This window comes from Ornithodoros turicata, chromosome 3, assembly GCF_037126465.1.
Source record: "Ornithodoros turicata isolate Travis chromosome 3, ASM3712646v1, whole genome shotgun sequence".
Lineage (NCBI taxonomy): Eukaryota > Metazoa > Arthropoda > Arachnida > Ixodida > Argasidae > Ornithodoros > Ornithodoros turicata.
Window position 1 is genome coordinate 24,044,905 of NC_088203.1, and position 26,754 is coordinate 24,071,658.

Below are 26,754 nucleotides of genomic sequence, written 5' to 3' on the forward strand. Positions count from 1 at the left end.
GTGCTTCACCTTTCATTTAGACGACGTTACTTCTTTCCTGTTGAGCCTGCAGCATATTCAGCATAGAAGGGCTATGTCCTGTCGACTTCCCTGTCAGTAACTGCGTTTACATGGACCGATATGTCAACTAATCGTCAAAGTCGAATTTTGAGGGTTTGCATGACAATCGACCGAGATTCCTAAGGTCGCAGAACAGTCGACTAAAAGAAGTTGCTGGATAAGTTGTCTCACTGGATTCAGACGACAGCTATCGTCTGAACTACCTCATCCTTGCGACTTCTTTTCGCTGTGTCGACTTCTCTTGTAAGTCGACATACACCGGAAATCGATTTCTCTCCAAACGCGCCTACAGCGTTTTCTTTTCTTTTTTTTTTTTGCGCCTGTTAGCGCTTAATTTTGAAGTCTATCATGGATGGCCAGAAAAAAAAAACATAGGCCCTGCTCTGATAACAACAACTTTATTTTTAAGATGATGAATGGGAAGTTTCATCGCCAGGGGCAATATTCTACTTAATTGCTGATGGTGATGAGGCGAATGAAATAATGAGCCCCTTCACAATAAGGCAGTGATAACCATGCCAATTGGCAGTAGTTTGCGTCCAGCACGCTATGCGCTAACGTTCTTAGTGTAAAAGGACCTAACAAAGAGGAAGGGAGCACAAGTACTGCTTACGTTACAATATTATTAGAACAAGACAACAATGGTGTCCACACATCGGAATCAATAAGGTATATTTCGAACGACTCTCCGACTGACACGTCGACGCAGTCAAGCGACGATATATGACGTACCTTTCTTTGAGAGATTTTTCGATGGAGTTGCCGTCCTTCTCCCAAGTTATCTGAAGTGGTCCTTCCCCGCTGGCTTCGCAGTTGAGTTTCACAATGTGGCCAATCCGGACTTTAATCATCTTATTTTCGGTTCGAATTCGAGGAGGCACTGCAAAGGAAGACGGAAGAGAAGCAGGCGAACGCTGCACATGTAATGGACTGGTCCAGTACCAAGCGATCGCGTGATATAATAGCCTTATTTGAAACTTCGGAAGCTGAGACTCGATTTATTTACCAAGGGTTGCGTAAATTATGTAAGTTTAAAATTTGTAAAAATGCATTGACATATTGGAAGTCGATTTCGTAAGCGTCAATAGGAATAGCCGCTTAACAGAGACATTTAAAGTGATAAAAATTCCTCACAAGACTGTTCAAAAGGGTTTTGCAGAGATACCCGCAGAATATGGAGTAATCTTCCTATCAGTCTCTCTGTATTTAACCAAACAATCGTTTTGTTTTCTAATGGTATTATGGTGTTTGATTTAATACAAAATGACATGCCTTATAAAAACGAAATTTCGTACAAACATGAAGTTTTGGGCCCATAATCTTTCTGAAGATTTGATTCCCTTTAATATGCTTTGGTTGGATTGGAATACCCAGAGTAACTTTTGTCGATTTCACTAATACTCTTGAACCGGCAGCATGAAGGCATGGGAGCTTCAAACAGGATGTGAAGTCAAAATCACGTAATACCGTGATGGCACCAACAGAATATGAATCGCAAGTAAATGTTGTTACTTTTAATTTCCATAAGGCAAATGAAATAGTTGTAGTAAAGACCAGAGTCGTTTCTTTTAAAATCGAAACTTTGTTGGTTGTACGCTGGTCGGCGTATTTCATGATGTAATGTAATACGTGATTCAGAATAGTTGACACGGGTTATACAATGCAACACATTACGACACATTTGACGTCGGCATAAAAGCAGCAATGGGCAGAAGCGCATTTTGAACTTAAAAGGTGGGGATGATCAAACTTACCACTTACTGTAAGATTGACGGTCTTGGTGAGTAGCGACCCGATACCATTGCCTACATCGCAGCGGTACAAGCCCGAGTCTTCGGCCTCCACTTTGCCAATGGATAATGTACCGTTGGAGAGTACGGACATCCTAGAGCCCTGTCTAGCTTCTATTAAGGACTCAGAGGGATCTGCGGTAAATAATGAGGTATACAACAGACTTACCTTGGAAGAAATACGTAACAGTACTTTGAGGGTACAGTACAGTACAGTCTATGGGGGATTTTTGTTCGCAGGGTTCTCGTAATCCTCGATAAATTTCGACAAGAAACAGGTACAGGTGTGATCCCCTCGAGTTTGTCTAGGGAATGACGTATTTTTGAAGCCCTGACGAGATCTACTAATTTTTTGTGAATTAAAGTTTGTCAAAGTTCCAATGCATGGAAGTTTATGGGAGATGCAACAAAATCGCTCTTGTCGGCACGCCCGCCCAAGACATTTGGGCCAAAAATGATGTCATTCCCTACAGTAACAGTCGGGGAATTGATTGCAATCGAAACAATTGACAAGCATATTGCAGTTTTCCAGTTTCTTGCGAACAAATATAATAGATTTGTCGTTTGCTAGCATGTTCCGCATGCTGGCGCCGATTACACTACTTCCCTAAAGCGCGGCAGGAAAGCGAAGCAGATAAAACAATTTTGCGACGGTGCAGCCAACTCTCTTCGGAAACGAATGCTAACTACACCGCATGAGTCCGCCTTAATACGGCACATACGCGGGCAAGCTGGTGGATGTGATTCATGAGGGCAACTTCCTGAGCATGGGAAAGGAATACAGACAAAAAAAAAGGCGACACGAACGAAAGCTCAAACTTCTGTTTGCTGTTCAAGTTTGCTGTCCACTCACGCTGTTTTCTTTATGGTTCGCAGACACGGATCCCAGAATTCACATATGTATATTGACTTGAAGCCGCATCTTGACTCGTGGAAGTCATGATCTGTCTTCGCACAAGACGGTCTGCATGTTTCATGAACCCTCCCGTTGGCTTGCGTCAAGTTGCAACCTGCTAACTTTAACTGCGTCTGGGAGCGAGCTTTTCTTACAATTTCGCACTTAAAATTTGCTTAGCAGCATGAAAACGCGACAATGCTTAGCGTCAGGGCATATAATATGTGTTACACCTGTCGTCTGGCACCAACACTTGTGTAGAGGTCCTGTAAAACAAATTGATGACCCATCATCTGATGTAAAGCCACGTCAAGGCAAGATATTGTGACTGTCATGTGGCTTCCCTCAGCTGCCGTACGTTATCCAAGTCGGGTTCAAGGTAGCTCGAGCGCTGACTTGAAATTTTCACCACACGTGTCAAGTCGAGCCCGCTGCGTAGTACGCTTAAAGGAGCATGGAAATGATCGGAATAAAATATGACGGGAGAAGTTGAAATTACGATTCTTACCCTTGTGATACATATTCGCACAAAAAGTTTGAGCGTAGCGCGCTATCCTGACGCGCGAGGGAGCTTTGAATCTCGCGGCAGAAATGCCCCTTCACTCGGCTTCCAGCCGCCGACGTCATGTGGCCGCGCCGTGTTTTTCTTTTTTTTCTTGCGATTTCTCCGGCGTTTCGGCTCCGGCAAGCCGACCGACCAGGAAGCGTTGTTGTTCATCGGGCGTCGTGGAAAGGACAGGGGATGAACTGAGCACTCTTCAGGCGACACGTCTGCTCTTCTTGACGAAACGTTTGATGGAGTTGGAGCCTAAGCTCCGCCAGCTTCGATTTCGCGACACGAATGTATCGGAGGCTGGTAAGTGATGCTGCTAAGTGTGAACGGACATTCGGATTGAAATATAGTGCTTGTTCTTGATTAGAAATGCATAGTCATGAAGACGCGGAGCAATGACCAGTGTTTTCATTTGAAGAGGTCGTCGACCATCATTACTTCTCCGTGTTGTGGTCAACACTATGGGCTCTGAACCGCATGGACACTGGCATCTCCGAGGCGAAAGAGCGGATCGATGAATGCATAGCTGTGTAACATTGCGCTTACCATATCTTACTGATACCAGGAGCGCAACGTCTCCACAAGCACAACAACATGGATATTAAAATTAAGTCAGTAGGGTTCACCTGCTAGCGATCTGTGGGAAACCCCAAAACATGGCCAAATAAGTGCTTTCTTTTTTGAATGGTCATACGCAGCATACAACAATGGCACATGTAATAAACCGCCAACTGACAGGAACGTATCTAGTCGTATCATATATATGCTGCACACACAGGTACAATGCTGTTCACTAGTTAATGACACCTCAGCACAATCGGAACAGAAACCACAACCGCGTACGATCCACCTCAACACGAGCCTTCACGGCAACATAGAGGCCCAGCCACACCTTTTACACACTGCCCGCAGTCTTGTTTTATGCAAATCGTACGAGACAAATCATGTAAGAACGCAAGTGAATGTCAAACGCAAATAAATAGCAACAGCCCCCCCCCCTCCCCCTTCTCAGTAGCTAAGTCGCCACGATTCCGGAGGTAGCAGATGATTCTGGCGGGGAACGGATGCTTCCGGCAACCAATGAAACGCCGCCTGACGTCACCACACGCCAGAATCGGCTTTGGGGGGACTGTCGCCGCGGAGCCCATTCTTGCAAACTGATTTTCTAAGGAAATTCGCGCTTTTCGAAGGAAATATTTTGCGTGACAGTTGATGAAGGTAGTATATTCATATCAAGCTGGTGAAAAATATATGTTCGAAATGATTTCCATGCTCCTTTAAAGCCGAAGAGGGTTTCTGAGCTCCAAGTCAAGTGGAAATCCAGTTACATCTATGAATTCGGGGGACAGAGTCGACCCAACGTTTAAAGCAAGGGCTCAATGTTGCCTAACACTACGAGATGGAATACTGTCCTCTTTTGGCATCAGCAACCCCACCTACGGACACGGCTGTGTCACTTTGCTGTTATTTGTCAATTTCTGTTTTTATTATTCCCGTATGGTCTGAACTGTGACGTCTCGAAGGCGGTCTTGACTGCTCATACAGAAGCGAGAACGGCTATAGACGGCACCATAGGAGGCACATTTTTCAGAGTGCACAGTATACCGTAACGAAGTTCCATTGTTTCCTGCTTCAGGGTGCCCTTACCAGGTTACCTTTACGTGAGCCCCTACTGAACCAATTACGTTTCACAGTCAGGATAATAGGCAACAAACTAGGGGAATTGAGCGTGAATCCTCTATTCAATATCGAGTTGACGAGGAGACGGGTTGTGAGAGCACCAGTACATCAATCGAATTCCCGAAATGCTTTTGGACGAAGCGATACGTAGTTTCCTACTATGCAGAAATTGGCGTGCCTGCATTACTTGTATTCATGGTTGTAAAGCCGCGGATTTGACGCTGACTTAAAGTAGATAAGAACTCCTACCTGCAGCTATTTACACTTACGGGTGTAATAGGTGTAATACTGTTCTTCTACGCTTCGTAATTCTATTTACAGGTTCTTGTTCAATGTTCCTCCTTTATAACGGGTGCAGTGTTAATACAAAGACGCGCTTTTCTCGGGTACGGGCGATTAGACGTACCGCCATCCAGATACCTCTGTCCATTGTTACGTCATGTGAAGCATAGTAGCACCCAATCAGACGCCAACGCGTCGTCTGCTCTCGGTCGAAGAGCACACTAGAAGCAGCGAGAAAAAGTGACGAACTTACGGGAGTTGGTAATATGGCCTAAAATGCTGCACAGCAAAATGTGGGAGCATGCAATATACTTCTGCGCGTCATTCGACTGACCCGCATCGTTTTCTACGATGTGTGCAATCCACTTTCTTTCTGTATCTGACGACGACAGTACACAGCGTAGGCATTTCGTCCACAAAGCACTCGAGCACCTTTCTTTCTTTCTCCACGTGCTTTCTGTGATAGAGCCTAAAATATGAAGATAAGAAGAAATGCTTGCTCACAAAAAATAAAAAGACAGTCGTGGACCGACCGACCGCGCAATCCTGCCGAGGTAAGCGCGGCCGCATTGGTTGGGTACGGACCTATCGGATTCACCTGTACAATGGGTGCCGACATAGTCGGGGGCTAGTTTGGTAGAGTCCCCCCCCCCCATAGCCCCTTTAATGTCAACCAGTCATTTCTAAAAGTGAAAACTTTTATGGGACGATAATAGCCATTATAATCCTAGGAGATAACTGGCCGTACAGAACTGCAATGTGCAGCGGTAGAAATCTTTCTTTCATTCAGAGGTCCGTAGCTGTTGCTGTCAGCACCTCTAGCTGCTACCGCATCTTACGTAAAAAGTTAGTCCTATACAGACGGGAAGGGCGCAGACCAACTGGTGCATGACGATGAAAGAACGAATAACCGAGAGACACGGGACACGACTTTTTCGTGTTTGTCTGCGTGTCTCGTTCTTTTCCTTCAATTCGTTCTTTCATCATCAAGTTAGTCCTGCACTGTGAAAAGTCGCTAGCGCTAAGAAAACCTTAAAAGATCCGTGCTGCGTACTTCCAGTCCGTAAATACACGATAACCACAAACTTTCAATTATTCTACAAATCACAGGAACAGTCACCAATTTGCCCCTTCGCTCCTGTCATCCCAGCAGGGCCCTGCACACCGTTGGAAGCCTTTCGAACACTTTACATTCCTTCGCTGAAATTCCACTCACTTCGAATCAAGACGTCTTGTATTGCAACCAAAATCACCCTGCCGAGAAAGAATGTGTCGACCGGAACACTTCAATTACTCTGACACGTTCGCCCACAATATATCGCTCCCCTTATGGCGCTGGACATTTGCCGAGATCGAACCACGTGTCGACCAAAACGAAAACGCCGACGCGACAAAAGAACGACGAAGAGAAATTATTACATCGTATTCTCGTCCACTTCGCCTTCGGTTCCGGATATCCGGCTGCGGAACAGTCCAGCAACACTGTGCTGCCGACGACAACCGCGCCGTCTAGTGGGGCCTTGATCCATGATGGTGGCACTGCAATGGAAGAAGAGGAGGACAGAATGAAAAAAGAAAAAGAAAAAAAAAAACACTTGAATGAAGAGGGGAAAAAAGAAAAAGATCGAGAACGTGGTGTGGCGTATGTGTGAAAAAGTGGAGGCGTAACTCCGACCCGGCGGAATGGGTTCCGGTGTATGCGTCTGCAAGGCGGGTAATTTATTTCATGGACAAAGATGGCGACTTTCTACTTTTTTATTTGTGTTTCTCGTTGTTTCCTTGTACTTTCGACAGGCGAATAGGCGGAAGCACGATTAAAGATGTCGTCTCTCGTACTCCGGATGTAGTTCCCTGATCATGAACACATTGTTTGTGTGGCATTTGCTGCGACGGGTGTATTGACTGCAGACAGGCCAAAGAATTGTAACAACTCTCTTTGAAGGTGGAAGGCGGATGGCTGGGACGGATATTCCATGTACACCTCGACTACAGAGATTTAGTGGGTCGTACGCTATTCGCTCTGCGTACGAGCTAGGATGGCCTTGCCACCATTGCGCATGCAAAGCGTTACACTAGAGATAGAACAGTTTAGACGATTGGGATTGTTGGTAGAGTATGGCCTTCAACTGTGTTTGCGTTTCGGCATAAAATTTATGTTCCTAGAGAACTGCTTGCACTTGCCTAACGAAATGTGCTCTCCCTTCCAAAAATGCAAGAAGGTGCATTAAGAACGAGGGAAAAAGGCACATAACACATGTCAAGGTATCGTTCAGCACAGTACGATGTTGATACATGCAGAGAGTCGAACCGAAACGTTTATCGGTTTGGTTCGGGTTTAGGTTCGACTATAAGGGTTCGGTTCCGGTTCAGCTCCGGAAGGCAACTATAATGGTTCGAACCGGGTTTTTTCCGAACGGTTCGGTTCACGAACCGGTTCAGGGGCTACGGGTGGGAATGAACCACAACAGGAAGGTTGAAGCACACTTCCGTTTATGAGGGACAGTACTTGAAGTGCAAAGGAAGGCGTCAACGGTCGTTCAGGATTTTGAAAGATTTTGCGCGATATGGGGGGGGGGGGGGAGACAAGATTAGTAGTGGTTACTACAGGAGCATAATCATGAATTATCGTTTTGGGTTGACTGCCCCAGCACGTAGCCCATGTCGCGGTGGGTAACAAACCCACCATGTTGTTCGCAGAATCACGGCAGGAATGTAAAAGTCAACCAAGCCTGCTACCTTAGCCTAAGTCATTTAAGTCATTGAAATTATTGATTACAGGTCCCGAAAAAAGTTTACGGAACACCACAGCGACGTACTTCTTGATCAGTAGGACACCCTAGCAGTGAACCGGACTTCACACAGTTACTGAGAGGTACACGGAGCACCCAGTCACCTGTCTGTAAGTCTGTCTGCTCCCGTTTTCTGCAAGGGTGTCGCTCCGATGAAGATATACGCCAATCCGGTGTTACGTAAACTTTTGTCGGGATCTGTACCAGTCAGTAGACACGAATACACGTGAAGCAGCGAATGACACTTCATGGTAGTTGGATTGGCTCATCTTAGCTCCCCGGCACTGGGGGTTTTAGCGTTTTTAAATAAGTTGGATTGGAGAGGTGCGATTCTGAGATCGGGATCTTTATGTAAAAGGCGCGTTATTGTGAGCGCCGTAGAGTGAGGTGTATGAGGAACAAAGACAGAGCATGGGCAAGAGCAAGTGCAAACAGAGAGCTCGACGCATTTTCGACCCATTGGCGATTCTTAAATACGATGTCAGTATATGGTGGTTTTTACCTCTTTTATTTCAAATGCACAAAGAAAACCAGCTTGTTGTGAACCAGCATGAGGGTGGCTGGCCCTTTGCTCTGAAAGGGGCTTATGTAAGCTTGCGCGCGCTATGCGTCAGTGATCAGTTCTGCAGTTAGGGTTGACACCCTCTATAGCTGAGACGGATTGGTATATCATTATAATATATGCCACTTCATGAATGCTACGCAAAACTGTCGTTGATCCCTAAACCTTATATATATTAATGTGCATGTCTTAGACATTAGTTGTCATAATAGTTTTAAGTTACCATCTTTATTGTTGATATTTCGCGACTCCAGAAAATCCACAGCATTCCTGCAGGGCACGACTTTTTCGACAAGCAACAGAAAGGTTACGAAGGTAATAAAAGAAGAGGAAAAAAAACGAAAAAAGCAGTTTTTATGTCCATGCACAAGATGCAAAGTTCCGCCCTTAGTTCCGTAAGAACCGTTATTTGAACCGGTCACCGGTATTTTTTAAAGGTTCAGTTCCGGTTCAGCTCCAAGATGGCGTCGACTGTTTCGGTTCGGTTCAGTTCCGGTTCGGCCAAAAATAACGGTTAATAACGGTTTTCGGTTCGAGTTCGGTTCGACTCTCTGGATACATGGGTTTCCTTCATACAGGACGTGCTACTCCTTTACTTAACTGGACAACTACTGGCATTCGTACAGCCCCTCTCCCCCAATTTGCTGTTGAAGGACCCTACGAGGTCACTTGGTCACGTTCCTCCTGCTACATTGAATTAATGGTTCATAGTTGAATAGAATTTAACTGTGTAGTTTATGACGAATAAAAATGCGCAGCTTAAGGATGAAGCATCGTAAAATTAGTACTTCATAGACAAGCTTTGGTGTTGACGCTATACTTCATCAGGTGACAACAAATATCGTAAACGCTGAATATATAACCTACCTGCGGAGAAGAAAAACGGGGGCGAGGGCACCACATCATCGGCGGGGACAAACAGAAAAGTAAGCACTACTTTAGCTATTATAAGTCCAAGGGAAGGAACACGTGAAGCGGGCGCCGTCTGTCGGGGTGTCTGTATGGAAGTGTCAGTTAAGTCGTCCGGATGGGGGACGACTTAACTGACCCTTCCAACCCGGCGGATGCCTATCAAAAGGTCGAAAATCATAAAGCCGAGCTATCAAAGGCCGTAATATCGAAACACCGAAGTCTCAGAATGCCGAAAAACAAAAGGCCGAAAAGTCGGGAAACCGAACTGTCGAACGGCCAAATTCACAATCAAAAGCCATCAACAAATGAAAAGAATATTCGAAAAGTTGGAGTTCGAAAAACTGCTACGTAAGGTAGCTCCACAAAGTCGAGTTCAGGACATATATTGGGAACTAATATACTACATAAGAAACTTTTTAAGAAAGCAGAAATCACGGAGCAGCAGTAAAACGCAAGCAAGCTGGTGTAATAATGTTGATGATATCATTTCCTTGAGCTTGAGGCGGCGGTATAGGGACCGGACACAAAACACAAGTAGACAGGGCTAAAGTTTCGCGCTGTCATACTTGTGTTTTGTGTCCTGTCCTTATGCCACCACCTCAAGGCCAAGGATATGATACCATCTGCCCTATGGGTAATGCGTCAACACATTTCCATTCGGCACTCCAATAAACCCGCAAGCAGGAATCGTCGCCAACATCACTTCAATATATTATAACGTAAATATCGGCCACCAGCCTGTATCAGTCGGCAGCATGTCATAACAAACTAACCCTAACCGATCCGTTCCGCGGACTGCACTCTTAAAATGAGTTTCACAACATATGTTGTTGCTATATAGCACGCTCCTATAGTCAACCATCATCCCGAATAACAACGTTCTCGCCCCCGATTTTTTTGAAAACGGGAGGCGCAGCCTATTTTGTATTCATTATATGCATGTGCATTCCGTAGATTCCGCCTACCGTTTTCACCAATTCAGGGGCGAGAACGTTGCCGTTTGGGATGATGGTTGGCTAGGGGCGTCCTGAAACTCATGGGTGGTGAAACTCATGTTTAAGAGTGTACTTCTATTTTAATTTGCTTCTGCGAGTTGATTTTGCCGCCGTGGATACAGACAGAGTTTAGTTTCATAACATGAGCTATTTTGAAATGCGAATATCTACATGAATTATTCTTCCACGTTTTATTTTTCAATGATTTATTTCGAAGCCATCCCCTTGGAGCTTCTTATTTTTCGTTCTTTCGATAGTTCAGACTTTCTTTCAGTCCAGTCTTTTGTCCAGTATTCTGACTTTTCGACTTTCTGATTATTCGGTGTTTCGATTTTTCGGCCCTTTGACCTTCGGCCTTCTGATTTTCGGCCTTATGATTCCACCTCATCCCGACACATAGGCGCCCGCCTCATTCGTTCCTTCCCTAGTATTGTATAATAACTATGGTCATGCATACGTTTTTCTTTATCCCCGCCGATGATGTGGTGTTCCTCTTTGCCTCGCGTTGCTTTCTTCCCCTTTCCTCATTGTGTGTTTCGTTTCCCCTCTTCCTTTTGCTTCAATAGGCGTCCGACACCTCCTCGCCGCGGAAGTACGTTATATATTCAGTACTCCTGATATATTTATTGCTATCTTATGAAGTGTAGTTTCCTCACGAAAGCTTGTCTGATCATATTAATTCCATGATGTTTCATTCTTATACTGTGCATTGGAGAAAGTATGACACAAAACTCTTGAGGGAAAAGCTGAAGCACTCGAGCCACGCCTACCCTATGTAGAATCTGCCTAAAGCGGCCCAACCTTCAAAACACAGAGGAGTCGACCATTTTCATTTCCGCGTGGCCCCTGGCGGCGGAATGTCGAACGTTGTGTGTTCCACCCAATAATCATGGCGGCGCTGACATGTCGCGTGGGATTAGTAGCATGACAAGATCGCAAAAAGAACGCGAAAATAGTGAAAGCGCATTTTAGTGATTTGGAGTACAAATCGTGGTCGAGATCCGGCCTCAAACGTCCAGGTAACCTCGAAAACGACGATCTCACCCAACTATGGTGGCGGCTGCCCGCAGGTGGCTACGCATACGCATACGTTTACTCGGAAAAGGTGCATTCATCGTAGCTTTGCGAGTCTTCCGAAATATATCTGTCTATCCAAAGCTGCACCTCTTTAGGAACTTCACATTAAAAGCTTCACTTAGGAGCTTCACATTAGGAGCTTCACTTAAAGCTTGCCCATGGCACACCTGCGTTGGACGCCTAATCATCTGTCGGCTGAGGCATTTGGTGGAGCGACTGCCGACGCCTCTAAGCGGTTTTCTAGTTCCCTTAAACGCCGGTGAAATATCTGTATAGTGAAAGTTATGGAGCGTTATGACATGAGTGTTGTGTATTCAAACAACATGAACTTGCAAAGTGAATACAATAAATATGTAATATAAACTAATAGGAGAGGCACGTCCGTGACCGTCACACGAGACATATTCCCCATAATGCCACAGCGGAAGAGATGCGTAAAAACGTCATAGCTTTCTGCTGTAACGTGATCCCGTCGTCCCCCCTCAACGTCGTGCTGTCACGTACACTATGCTAACCGTGGGGAATATACAGCGACACAACCACTAGAAATTTCGTAGCAGACGACAGGAAATGACGCCGACGGTGTCATCTGCTCAGTGTAGTCTACCACTTCCGATACTTCGGCCCGTGTAAACAGCCACACTCTTAGAAATTAGGTGGTGGTGGTGATGGTGATAGGGCTTGCCGTTGTCGGCCTCACGTATGTGGGCAACGTCACGACTGACGCCCTGGGGGAATGTGCGTCCTGGGCCGACTTCTAAGGGAACTGTGCCGACATATGTCTGAAAGCGTCTTAGAAATTAACTTCACCGCATAGCACGCTCCTCGCCAACCATCATGTAACACTTATGCTGTTCATAATTGTCACAAAAAGGCGTACGTCTCCCGTTTTCAACAAATCAGGGCAGATAACGACATCATTCGAGATGACGGTTGACTAGCAGCGTGCTATGCCGTGAAGTTCATTTTTAAGATTGCAACATAACACGGGACGGAAATTCGAATCCATGAGCAGTAGTTTCGATTTTTCTTCCACTAGAATATCCCGTGAGGATGCGTCTCGTGTGAATAGACGGTGACAGTCGTGCTCCCAAAGATATACGAATGAGACTTCTGTTCACGGGAGATTTGACGTCACATGATTTCTGGTTTCTTCTGTGAGGCAACCGACTGAATTGTACAGCTCGCATGTCTCACTTCTCATTCAGTGACAAAATGGGCCATTTCACTGAGAACCAACGACGCGACGGCGAGTGCCCTCGTACAGTTGGCGATATAGGTCAAAGGCACACTATCAAAAATGAACTTCACAGCATAGCACGCTCCTAGTCAACCCTCATTGCGAATGATATGGTTATCTGCCTTGATTTGTTGAAAACGGGAGGCGTACGCCTTTTTTGTGACACTTATGCTGTTCATAATTGTCACAGAAAAGGCGTACGCCTCCCGTTTTCAACCAATCAGGGCAGATAACGATATCATTCGCAATGATGGTTGGCTAGGAGCGTGCTATGCGGTGAAGTTCATTTTTAAGAGTGCAGGTTAGAACGGATATATGTAAAGACATCTGGATTCAGGTTCTACATTACAAATTGCAAGAGACACTGGCAACAACAACTATACAACAAGGAGAAAGTGGGGTATCGTAGAAGGTACGGCTTCAACGATGAGTCTTCAGAAAATACGTCGTCTGCAAAATACTCTTGGTATCTTGAAAAACGTATCCCGTTTGTTTTCTAGTCCACTTGACCGCACATTTAACACATGTCACAATATCACATTGGCCAATATTGATTGAATGATTGATCAACTGGCGATTGCTTAATATTTTCCATAAAAATTCTGCCTTCCGCAATGCAGGGTATGAAAGATGTCTCTCGGCATATTTACGTTTGGTATAACGCGGTAAGAGCACTCTTTATATTTCCCTAATCCTGTCTATCAACTTCGCTCCAGAATATTCGTAGACTTGCGAGAAAGGATGTTGATACAAGGGCTTTACATCGGCCTGCTATTTGCACAGTCTCCATTCCGTGTTATGCTTAGCTCTCAGGAAGCCATGATTACTTAGACGTATTTTACGTGGCTGCAAAGCTGCTTGCCGTTTGCGGCATATTCGGGCGTGCATATTCAGATTCAGAGATCCGTACACAACTTCCAACAAGCAGTAATCACTCTTGTGTTGCTAAACATCAAGCGCGCACCGATCTTTATACTCATCCACTGCGCAACTGCACACGCACTGTACAGATTTATTCTGGTAATCGTGTATTTCTGATGATTGGTATTTTGGTGGTGCTAGCTGCATTGCTTAAAAGTTCATTTCTAGATTATTTCTTGTGTCTGCCCATAACGGGATATAAAAAAAAATATCGTCCCTGCAGGAGTGACATATATAATTGATTGATTGAGTGGAAAAAAGAAAAATGGGTGTGTGAGCCTCGACAACGTCGGGACGGGCTGAGTTGTACCACGTTAGCCCTCAAACTCAACTAGGTGCTATCTTGAAGAAACAAAAAGAAGCACTAATGTGCAAAAATTTCTCCTCGTGGTATGAAAGGTGTCGTTACCTTGACACCAACACAAAAGGAACGGGATTAAACGGTTTCGTCGGTCCTGATTTACGATCGATAAAAAAATAATAAAAGACACACCACTTTCTCTCTCCTTGTATTTCTGAAGAAGCGCGACAATTAGGAGAGGCCGCGGATTGGTCTCCTCAAACGATCTCCAGCTATGATTGGACACAATGGTTTGCGGAGACCAATGACAGGGCGCTCCGCGTTTTCGACCTACTTGAGAAGGAGAAGGGAAGGCAAAGCGTCAATTGCGTTTTTTTCCTATCGATCGTACCTGCCGAACGACGCAACGGATCTCTCCCGTTCATTTTGTGTCGATGTCAAAGTAAGGTACCTTTCATTCCCCGGGGAGAAATTTTTGGACGCATAATGCCCCTTTACGACTGCACGATCTAGCTTGTGTCCTTCCTCTACGTCTCAGTTAGCCTGTGATGACGTACAACATGTGCCTTCCCTGCTCTGGACATGTACATCCCTCCGTACAGTTACCCCGTAACATAAATACAATTCCACTCTACACATTTCACGTTCTCGCCTTGCCTCGGTTAAGGCGCTCCGCTCGTCGGTGGTAGTCAAGGTCGCGCTTTAAGACTGGGAGGTGGTGGGTTCGAATCCCACCACCGGCTGTGCTGCCTGGAGTGTTCCCGGGGTTTTCCGAAGCCCTTCCAGACGAATGTCGGCACAGTTAACACTGAAGTCGTCCGAGGCCGCATACTAACCCCCATGTCCACTCACCCCTTCCTGCTGTCCTCTCTCCACCTGTCCCCTTCTGTATGCCGCTCGTAGCCACAGTTGCTTCGAAGCGCTAACACGGAATAAAAAAAAAATCCCCTCGTCCTTATCTTCATCGTCGTCATTATCAGGGTCATCATTCACCCCTCCGCTACTGCGTCATCCTCCGAGGCTTTCGAAGAGAACGACAAATACATGGCCTCATCCATAATCATGCTCTGCCTTGCCTTCCATTTCGTAAAGCGCAATAAAGCTTCCCACCGCCGTGACGCCTTCTCACTTTCCCGTTCCCTTTATCAAAACCAGAATACCAGCTCTAACCCAATAAATGCTCGACCAAACAAGCCACGGACTACAAGCCGCGCGTCGAAGCAACATCCACCTCGTTCCCGCACTGCGAAGGCCTCACATATTCCCTCCTCGCGAAAGCCTGAGAGCTAATAAATACCGTCAACAAGTTGGCCCTCAAAGCACACGGGACTGAATATGAGATCGCAAAAGTGGTTTTCGAGCTCATATTTCTCCCTCAACGCGCATAAGCCCAGCCTGGTACATAAAAGATCCACTGCGGGAAGAGCTCTTCATTCCTTCACTTGTATTTTTTGTTATTTTTTATGTGGGACGTATAGAGAGGTGTATTGATATTTTCGCTTGTATTTATATGTTTTCTTAGTTTTGTGTGTAGTCAAATAGTTCAGTTTCAAAGACGTTCTTATGGAAAGCATGGTTGTTAGAACGGTGCAAAGTTATCAAAAAAAGAAAAGAAATAAAGACGCCGTAAAACGTATCACGTCTGTGATATTGAAAGTTTGAAAGCACATTGGTTGCAGGCTCATGAACAGTTTGCGCGATTCAACCCCGATTGAGGGGAAGTTGGTAAGAAAAATCTGACGAGCAAGGAAAATATTATTTGGGTTTCTGAAGTTTGAAAGACCAGCAGAAAGGAGCGCTTTAATGGAGGAATCTGCCAAGGTAGAGCAAGACGAATATTTGTATTGCTTCTTTGTTCATTTATACTTTTCTTTTTTTTCTCTCTCTTCTTTTTGCTGGTGGGGTAGCGGATGAGAAATGGGAAAGTAAAGCGGTTTTGAAACTCGCCGGGAAGAACCTGTGTGTAATGTTTCGAAGGAGCACGTAGATTGTTCTTTGGTTCCCGCCAAACAGCAAGGTGGGGCTATAATCCGTGGAAAGTTCTAATCTGCACCAGCTGCGGGAAATCAGAAAAATAGGTGCGAACCTTGAATGGCAGGTAAGAAGGGATAACGGATGGGATAGCTCAGATTATGGAAGGTCTGGTAGCATTCTGGTAGTCGATTTACAGGCAAGTTATGAAACATGAGCTGCGGGCGGCGTAGGGCGGAAATATAAAACGCCGGCTGTGCCTGGAATTCGTCCCCTGGGTGCTATGTGGAGTGGACGAAACGAGCCTCGACAAATTGAAGTTCTGGGGTGCGAGTTGTTAAACTTTCATTAATGGTGAATAGTACGCGGCGTGATGACGTTAGATGAATTTTAGACCAATGCCATGTTCTTTCGTTTATTGCTTATCTTGTCTGTCTATAATGGCGTAATCTCGCAGATGGAGTAGGAGGACGGTTGACGGTATAACGCATTAGTGTCGATAGGGAAACACGAAAGCTGTGAAGTCATTAAACAATGACATAATTAATTTCAAAGGGAAGATTGCTGCTGAGCCATGGCGAGTTGAGTCTGTTCCGTCAACGTCGTTTCGTTGCTCCCATCATCATCATCATTATCACCATCACCATCTGTAGGGGCACGAAAGCGCCTTTGCATTCCGGTTTTCGTTTCGCGGTCTCGAAATAACAAATTTTGTGGTGGAACAATGCGTTTACGTCTGTGTAATTGCCTGGCGGGAAGTTCCAGTAGTGATATTTCAAGAATGCTTCAACGAAGGCGCTTGTGTCTTTCTTTCGTCGGGACTTAACTATGTCTGCTATGCAACGATGGCAAAACCACTTCACTAATCTTTGATTTTTTAACTTAAGACAACTCAAAGCCACTCTGCAAAAAAATCACTCTAAAACTAGCGAAATAAGCAAGACATGCAGAAACAACAACGTAAAAATGTTGCAGCGAAACGCAAAGGGCGCAAAACGACATCAAGCCAGAACAACGATGGCATCAGAAAATATCCCAAGAGCACCCCCCCTCCCCCCAGCCTTTGTTAATTCAGGGACCAGAAAGACCCGCAGAACGACGCTATACGCGGAAGCCAGCTTTATGTCCCTGTAAAAGCCACTCTGCCGTAGTTGTGCGCTTACTGCGGTGAAGCCTACCTTACAAAAGAGTAGATGATGGCGCATCGCTTCGTGGTGCTTTTATAATGCTAGATGCCTGTACTTTCGCTTGTTCGTCGACAATAAAGCCGAGTTAGGAAAACAACGTGAGTACGCTGCAGCGAGGAGGCGGCATTAAAAGCACGTTGACATCAAAAGTAGATTACGTCGAGCCGTTGTCGTGGAGACGGTGGATTACGGAACGGCTCCATTTTTGGCCACGTTAAACGGGAACTGTTGTCGTGGATTTGTTTGGCGTTTTGTATCCATATGGTTGTTATGTGGCACAGGTAACATGAACGTCGAAAGTGGTTTGTCCGTGGTCCAACAAAAGGCGTTGTTTTTTTGTTATGTTATGCAAGTGTGCCCTTCAAACACCACATCACACGCTTGAGACAGGCCATTGCACAGGGTGGTACCAGAATCGCTTCTCATTAGTGCAAATAGTTGAGCCTAAGCCTTTTTTGTCACAATTAACGGCTGTCTCTTCGTGTCAGGTGTCCAATTGGATAGGATAGATATTCGTCGAGGTAACATAGGTAACAATGATGCGTAGCTTAGCTGGCTAAACAACAGGCGTCCTCTTTGCAACAAAGAAAGAAGAATACGATGTTGAACGTTGCACTAAAAAGAAAAAAATATACTTTTTGGTATTCTGAGTCAACTCAGCATATGATTTCTTCGCATGCGTAGCATGCTTGTATCGTGCAAAGTGCACTGTGCTTCATGTTGACGTGGATGTTTCAAACGTCTATTATGTTTATTTCTCTCCGTAAGTTTCTTCCCGCCATTAAAAATACTGACCGTGATCACGAACCAACGAGAGGAAGCAAGCGCTTTCGAAGAAACGTTAAAAAGCTGATTTAAAAAAAAACCCACAAACAAAACAAAAACAAAGCGATCGCTCGTAGTCTCTCTGTCCACGCGGCTGTACTTTAATTATAATTATATTTAGGGGGTTAATAAACCCGTACTGTTTATCGTGGATTGACGCGTGCTTGTTTATGCAATTAGTTAAATTGAAGTGTCAGTTTTTATGACGCCTGCTGTCGTTGAATGCTAGGAAATCGTAAATGTCGGAAACTATCAGGAACTAGTATGACCATTGAGTAAACAGCAAGAACAACAATAGAACGCTGGTGGAGTTTTCTATCTGGAAATTGTTGAAGAAAGAGGACCAACGGTGGCCATAAGATCTTAGCTTCAATAATTTTATAATGACTTTCTTCCAGCATGTTAAAAGCCGAAATTAGCCGTCTCCCTGCAGATACAACGAGGAGTAAAGCGATAGCAATCGCTGAACTGCTAAGAAAATGTGAGGCTAATTTTAAATTGCGCGTAATGGCTTGCAGATATGGGTTAAATGTAGGAGAATGACTGCAATGAAGTATGAATATAAAGCTAGACAGGACAAGGCGCTGTGGGGTGTGGCGTCAATAAATGAGCTGCATTGTACCGACCACTATTAGAGGCTAACGTTTTTTTTATTGAAGCCGGCCTTGTTTGTTTCTTCTTCGTTGTGTACACGGGTTGCATAAAAATAAGTGCTGATATGCTTTATAGAATCGGCACGTTTCAGCGTGTCAAGTCCACAATCAAACTCGAAGTCGATTGTCATGCCGTTACCGGGAATAGGAACCTCGAGTGAATGATGCATAAATCACACTATTTGTGTGTGCGCATGTGTGTGTGTATTTCGAGAGCAGTTGATTTTAATGATCCGAAGCATTGACATGAAACCTGTGGGGACTACGACAGGCCTAACTGGATTGACTGCAACGCGAAAACAACGGCGACCAACATGGGAAATCCGAGAACGGCCGTCTGTTCTTGTCGGCAAGCAACGCCACGACGAAGCAAGACGTCGCTCTCCCACCTAGGCAGTCTCACTTGCTAAATGAAATAGAATGTTGCATTCCAATGCCCGCACATCCTCGTGATAACTGCACCTAACATACATAGCCGAAGCTGTGCATTGCTAGACACTCCTCGTCTCACAGTCACGCAGTCGCATCATCTGAAACTGTGTGCAGTGTAGGCAGGGTGCCGCCGGCGGGTTCTCAAGCGACCCTCCGCACGCAGAGCTGCGTACGGGAGAAGGGGAGGAGTGGCGTTGAATACCCTGCCATAAATGCTTCTGCGACCACAGTTCCCATGGCGCCATCTATCGTCCGAGTTGAGTTTGCGGCGCAGATCACAGGAATTTCCGAGGTGGCCGCCCAATAATGTTATCGGGCTTTAAACAAAACAAAAAAAAAAAACGCTAGTGTGGGCAAACCGGAATTCAACGAAAAGCTTAATTTTCTTTTTCGTACGGGAGCAAGACAACAAAAAACAACAAATATCCTTAAAGGCTTTCGTTCAAGTGGGAAGTTGGGACGTCTGGAACTCGAATGCACGTACCGAAAAGCAGAGTGACGTATAATCTAGAGTGACGTATAATCTTATACCCCGTCAGTGTGATTACGCCGCCATTCGTCGTTTTAGATTCGTCAGTTTCGTTTTACCGACCTCAAGATGGACTACGTCCACCAAGTCCACATAACCACCACCTATCGTATCATCTCTGCCATTTTCAAGTTTACAGATGGCGCTATTCCATAACATTTCCTTGAATCTGTCTTAAAACCTCATATCGAATCGACGAAGGCAGCGTCGACAGTACGGAATACGCACAAAAAACACGGACGGAAGAAGGCGACAACACCAGCGCAAGGCAGCATCTCCCAGTTCGACAGCACCCTGTGTCGTTTTGTTTGTGTCTCCCGTGTCCCTTCGTCCATCAAACGCGAGGACGATACTCCATCGGTTTCACACCAGCTCGCCTGCCTTCGCGTACTTGGTTCGTCGTATCGAGTGGCTGCCACACATCTTTCTTTCTTTTAACTTCTTGCTTCTTTTTCCTTTGAGAAACCTCCAAATTCGGCACAACCTCTTCTTCAGAACCGAATTGATTCCTTAGAAAATCCTATAAGTATCGTGTGACTAAGAATAAAAGATCCCCATTCACAAACCTGTCTGGTGTTTAGTATGTTGAACTTTATTGAAGTCGCGGATACTACGAAGAAGAAAAGATGACTTCAGAGCCTCACACACCTGGCCCTCTTCCGTTGGGATCACGCGCACAGGGTGATCCGATATCAGTTCACAGATAATACCATCGATGACGCCTGTGCTGACGTCAGAGCCAGAAGCCGTTGGAACCCGTATGACCCGTTATTTTTCTACTCCAGAGCTGAACCACTTTCCTCGAACTGGCACGAAAAACGGAATGAAATACTTCTTGGTTCGACACCCTGCTTCCTTTTGCGGTTCTTCCATGCTTCTGCTTTGAACGTTATTCAGCAACTGCTAACAGGGAACTGTACATTTGTCAACACCACTCAACGTAAGCATTTGGTTTAACAAGTATACCAGTCAGCTTGGAATCACGTGACATCCAGGAGCGTGGTCCCGACGAGAACACATTGAGAATATTGCAGTGTTTCGTAATAGTTGCCGTGTCGCATTTCAGATCTCTTTCATCAGTTTGCAAGATGCGACGTGGAAATCAATAACCCTGCACTGCTACATTCAAAGAAGTAGAAAATACTATTTCTTCCCCCACCAAATAATCAAACTCAAACTCTCCCACCAAACGAAACCAACTAAATAGCAAAGACGGCAACAGGAGGGCAACGGCGTCATATTGTGTTTCTGCCCGTCCGGTGTGAAATGATTGTCAGCAGTTTTCCTGCGATCTCCTTCAGGGCGTCTGGTAGAAGTCCAAATACTATCCGGTGCCACGGTTGGATCTTCCAAGCTGCTGGCTCGAAATATCTTCGAAGAAAGTTGACACTTCGGCTCCTCTCGCCTTTCTGATGTCTGCCCGTTGTTGCTCTTAACGTCTTCGATCATATCGAAGAAAATATGCGGGCCACGTAGGCACTTTTTCTGTTGGGAGCTGTTTGTTTGACCGGAAGTTATCGATGTTTACTTTCTAAAACTTCAGGTCCCGGATTACGCGGACGGGCAGACAGGTCATACTGGTTTGCGCAGCCTGCGTACTATTGTTAGCTAGAGCCATCCGTTATGTAACCAATAAGCATGCTTTACAAGCGTCAGTTACTGTGACTTCCACCCAGCGTTGTAAAAGTAACGACCTAGTAAGGAGATAATTTTTCTAGGGACAAAGTAAGGACTCAGCTGTTTAGCAAAAATGGAAACAGTAGAGGGTATTGTTATACAAAAAAAAAAATATATATATATATATATATATAACGTGCTTCCCCAAATTGCACGTTCCCTTCTTTCTTTCTCTCTCACTCTTTTCGTTTGAGTCCTGTTTCGATATCAACTACATTCAGGGCCACGAGATAAAGGCACATCGCGGGGACCTGTTTCACACGATTAAGTGCATTCTTGATATTTAAAAAAAAAGTATTCCCTGGTTGAGGGCTTCGTGCGCGGGGCCTATGCAAGCGCGGGTCCTAAGGCAGATGCCTTACTGCCCCCCTACCACCCTTATCGCTGGCCCTGACGACATTTTGAGGCATGTTGACATTGCACGTGGTTGTAACGCGTGTTGACTTTCCTGGAGCTATGGAGCGACCATGAGCCATTTGGGATGGACAATCACTTGTAGGCAGAAAAAGTAGGTATTTGAAGCCGTGCACGGCGATTGATTCAAGCAAGCGACACGTTACCCTACCCGCGTTTGAATCACGGTGCCGGCTGTGCTTTTTGGGCTTTTTCCTGGGTTTTCGTCAGACGCTTTCAGACATACGTCGGCACAGTTCTCTTAGAAGTCGGCCCAGGACGCACATTCCCCCAAGGCGTCAGTTGTGACGTTGCCCGCATCTGTGAGGCCCACAACAGCGATACCGACCCTTCACCAGCACCGATACCGACAGACCGAGCAGAAGTGAGAGGAAGGTTTCAGCAGGCATTTCGTGTAAAGGTAATCAGGCTGACCTTTTCTGCGGACTCCGCGGCGTCCTTTTGAGACATTCAAAGAACAGACGTGTTTCTCCTGCGCGGCAAAGTGATCATCAGCGTGACAGCGCATGCCCAGAAGAATGAAAGTCCCACGTCATATAGGTATGCGGTGACGTAAAGAATTCAGGCCAGAAGATCGCGTTCAACGCGAAGCATGCTTTACGTTAAAAATGCGAATCTTGATGAATTTTAATTTTCTTAATTTCTCCTACAGTCTCAAGTCCTCGCGGAATGAAGGACGCCGTTACCCTGACAACAACATAAAATGAACAGGATTAATCTTTTGCGTCGTTCGTGATTTATGATCGATAAAAAAAAAACGCAGTCTATGTTTTCCTCTCTCTCTCCTTCAGAAGAAGCGTGGCAATGCGGAGTGGCCAGTCATTGGTCTCCTCAAATGATCGCCCGCAATGATTGGACAAATCGTTTGTGGAGGCCTATGAGAGCCCGCTCAGCATTGTCCAACTTCTCGAGAAGGAAAGGAAATGGGACAGCGTAAACTGTGGGTTTCTTTCGCTCATAAATCACAACCGGCATAACTGATTGATCCCGTTCCTTCTATGTTGTTGTCAATGTAACGCCACCGTTCACTCCGCGAGAAGAATTTTTTGTGCTTTATCGTGTATTAACAGGAGCTACACCCTCACGGAAGATTCAAAAGGAAGAGAAGGCGGAAACGCTGCTCCCGGCGCTAAAGGTCCTTCCCTTGTTATGTCGAGCAGTCACATGGTGCCGGAATACCGGGAGTGGCGTACTGCGCCCTTAGCAGACGACACTTAGCAGATGACACCGGCAGCGTAGGCTTCATGTCGTCTGCTACAAAACATCTTACGACTCTATCGGAGAATATTCCCCATGGTTAACAGTGTACGTGTAGGCACAGCGTTGAGCGCTCGCGATCACGTGACAGCAGAAAGGAGGGACGTTTTCCCCCGTATTATTCTAGGGTATGTCGCTCGTGCACGTGAATATACGGTTAGTGCCTCTTCAAGTGCAATGAAATAGACAGTCACATATGCAAAACCATTCTCCATATAATTCTTGATACCGTATCCATCCATCCATCCATCCACCCAGAGGAGACACTTGCCATAAGTCGTGTGGCTGTTTTGCCCTCATTTTCTAACACTTTGACTGTGCACTAAAGTTTTTCTTGTAAGCTAATGAAAATGATCTGGGTTTCTAACACACATACAAGTCCACAAAACTCGTTTTTTTTCCCCCTACGTTGACCACAAGAAGAACGGGAAGTACCGCGAGACATGCAAAAAGCGATCTCTCATATTGTGCCCGTGCTTTAAATGACTCACCGTCCACTAATAGGCTAGCCGTGTAGCTGGTCTTTCCCGCGTCGTTGCTCGCGACGCAGGTGTAGTTTCCTATGTGCGCCGCACCGATGGCTTCGATGAGCAGCTCAGAGCGCCGGTCGCGATGGTCAATTTTCCAGAGGGAGGAAGACGATGCCTTTTCAGCGAGGAGGTGACCGATGGACTTTCCGTTGTGCAGCCACCGGAAGCTGACCGGAAGGGAGCCTCGCCTGAGCGAGCAGAAAATCTCGGCCGTGTCCCCGCGCCGCAGGCTGCTCGGGATCATGACGTGAACTTCGGGGGTCTCTGCATAATTTATAAACACAGTACGTAAGGCCGGGCAGAGGGTTGTATGGACGAAAATAAAAGAAATGGTTGTGTTGGTAAACACAGTATGGAGCGTCTCGCCGAGATGTCGGCAACTCGTTCTTCAAGAGAAGATTTTGTACCGCGATGCGGTCAAGAAAAAGAAAGAGAGAACAAACAATTGCTACATCTTTTGGCATTGCGTGACCACATCACGTCTCGTGGCCGTTGAATGACGTGGTGATTGGTCCTGTAAAGCTGCAGACGCACCTACACGCTGGTTATGGCTTTCTGGTTCTGGTTTCTGGTTATGGTTATGGCTCTCTGTGAGGCCGACAACGGCGAGCTATTTCAGAAGCACCACCACCACCACCACAACCTGGATGGTTATGGCTTTAAAATAATCCGGTCCTCCGCTTCTGCTATTAGAACTCGTGTGATATAAGCACCTATTCATGTAGGATTATGCTTATGAAACTGCATTATCTCGTGCAACAATTTCACTCCATATAAAATAGCGTCACCATCGCCGGATGTATCGGCTCAAATTCCAAAGGCGTAATTAAAAATGGAGAACATCGCGGATGAAACTTAGTCTTCTTGTCGCACGAGAAAAACAAATGTGGGAAACCGCATTGTCCGCTAAACTATTTCCACTTTAACAGGCTTGACTAGAGAACACCGAAATGTAGGTCGTAAAAACACCGGCTTTATCAGTAGCGAGGATGTCCTCGCCGCCTGTATACTCCTCCGGAGGAGGGTATATTGATCCCTTAGGCGTTTCTCTCACGGCATTCTACATATTGCGACCCTGCGCTCTAAGCACAGAACGTCACCGCATAACACGCTTTACGTCAGCCGTTGCGCCAAAGGATACAGTTTCGGCAATTAACATTTTTTCTTGAATGTGGCACAAGAAGGCGTTTGCCTCATATTTTCGACAAATCGGGAAATAAAACTGTCTTGTGTTCAGAAATTCAAGTGTCACCCAAGACTTAAGACCGACATTGGCTTTGAACCTCTCTCCAACCGACGTTTCGTTCCCGTATGTCTCTTTTCTACAAAATATATAACAACATCAGTTGCAGAGAGCGGCTCCTTCTAACACCCGACTATATCTCGCCACGTCACGATCACATACGCTTTAACAACTCACTCCTCGATACTTATCCTCTAGGTGACCACCTCACAATTCTGTTATTTCCCCATAATCACTTCCTTTTCTGCCTTTCTTTTTTTTGTATGTGAACGGTGCATTGTGTGTAGTTGAGTTGAATTTGAATGCTTACTATTGCTCTCTGTTTGTACAAATTGTAGTGTTAACCACGTTAGCCACTCCGGTATGTAATGCCCCCCCCCCCCCCGGGCCTTTAGCGTAATGTAAACAACTGCATATATTCGGTTTGCTCTGGGCGTGCTATGCGGTGAAGTTCGGCTTTGAGAGTGTATAGAAGCGAGGAACTGGCGTCAAGTCGTTGAAGGAAACTATCGGGTCGTTATGCCGCGTTCCAAAACATGTTGCGTCAGGTAACAATAAGTGCCTTAATAAGCGCCCCAAGCAGCACAATGTACTGAAAGTCGAGTGCAATAGGGGTGGACGGGTAGGTGGAAGGTCTTGAACAGGCTCGTGCAACTAAAGAACATTGATGAGACACATACCGTCCACCCCTATTGCACTCGACTTTCAGTACATTGTGCTGCTTGGGGCAGTACGTGAAAGTGTGACCTTCAAACCATGCCCTTCATGCGTTATCGTTACACACTGTCTGACCATCTTGTCTGAACTTCACCACGTAGCACGCTCCTAAACTCTAAAGAGAGAGTTGCACTCGCACTTGCTCGCCGTTGTCGGCCTCACAAATGTGGGCAACGCCACGACTGACGCTCTGGGGAATGTGCGCCCTGGGCGGACTTCTAAGGGAACTGTGCCGACATATGTCTGAAAGCGTCTGCGGAAAACTCAGGAAAAACCCCAGACAACACAGCCGGCACCGGGATCAGAAACCGGGTACCTCCCAGTCTCGAGGTGATAAGGACAGCACGCTAACCACTGAGTCACGCGAGCTGGTATAGTCGCGAATGACTGGTTTTCTCCCCTGATTTGTTGAAAATCAGTTTCAACAAATCAGAGGAGAGAAGTGTATCATTCGGAATGCCCCTTGCTTCCGTGCTCTGTTATGCCGGTAAGTTCTGTTTTACCAGCGTGGACAGCTGATTATGCGCGAAGCGAAATATAGCACTGAAACCTATTACATCAAAAGCGTGTGGAGCATTCAACAATTTCTTCTTTCACGACGCATGCAATTCGCTAAACTATCATGTAATAGCATTGGCTGTTCACATCTGCGCCTTTCATAAAGAATTAACACACGGTCTCCAGGAAGTACGGCACAAATACTTCCTAGCTGTTCAGAATATTTTATTAACATAATTATATAATTACACTAGTAACTGCTCAGATTACACTTTGCTTTGTAGTTCCTAGCTTGAACACAATAACTGATATGAAAGAAGGATAATTGAACGGGATACTGGGTACGATTCGTCTACTCGACCGCTACTCGTGTGTGGAATTCATTCGCTACGGAGTGCATAACACAGTGATATCATATGTTACACATGTCTTTTCAATCAAATTGATTTTTCAATCGAGCTGATCTCAAGTCAAGCTGATTTCCAGAACCAGCCTTGTCAGATTTTCTGTGAATTGAGGAAAAGACGTTCTTTGTTTTGGTTCTCTGGCGGGTATTCGAGCGGACGATTGGCGGCAAGGCAAGGGATGAAGGTCCTGTTCGTCGAAAAACAACGCCGAAATGCATAAAAAACGTAACTAGGATATCTTGTATCATTTTTAGTGGCTAACTATAATTATGTAGCATATTAGAACCTCGAACCGGTTCCGAACCGGTCGACAGCCTCTGAACCGGTTAATCGAACCGTTATATGTGAACTCCGTAT

General features: G+C 45.7%; 1 protein-coding gene across 1 annotated transcript in view; it reads right to left on the minus strand.

Moving 5' to 3' along the window:
* LOC135388307 (cell adhesion molecule Dscam1-like) overlaps nt 1–26,754 on the minus strand; it is a 128,849-nt gene that overhangs the window by 38,178 nt on the left and 63,917 nt on the right. The window contains exons 2-5 of the mRNA XM_064617772.1: nt 23,494–23,796; nt 6,680–6,799; nt 1,815–1,985; nt 793–940 (exon numbers count right to left, since the gene is read on the minus strand). Coding sequence (XP_064473842.1) covers nt 793–940; nt 1,815–1,985; nt 6,680–6,799; nt 23,494–23,796 — 742 coding nt within the window. The remainder of the gene's footprint in view (nt 1–792; nt 941–1,814; nt 1,986–6,679; nt 6,800–23,493; nt 23,797–26,754) is intronic.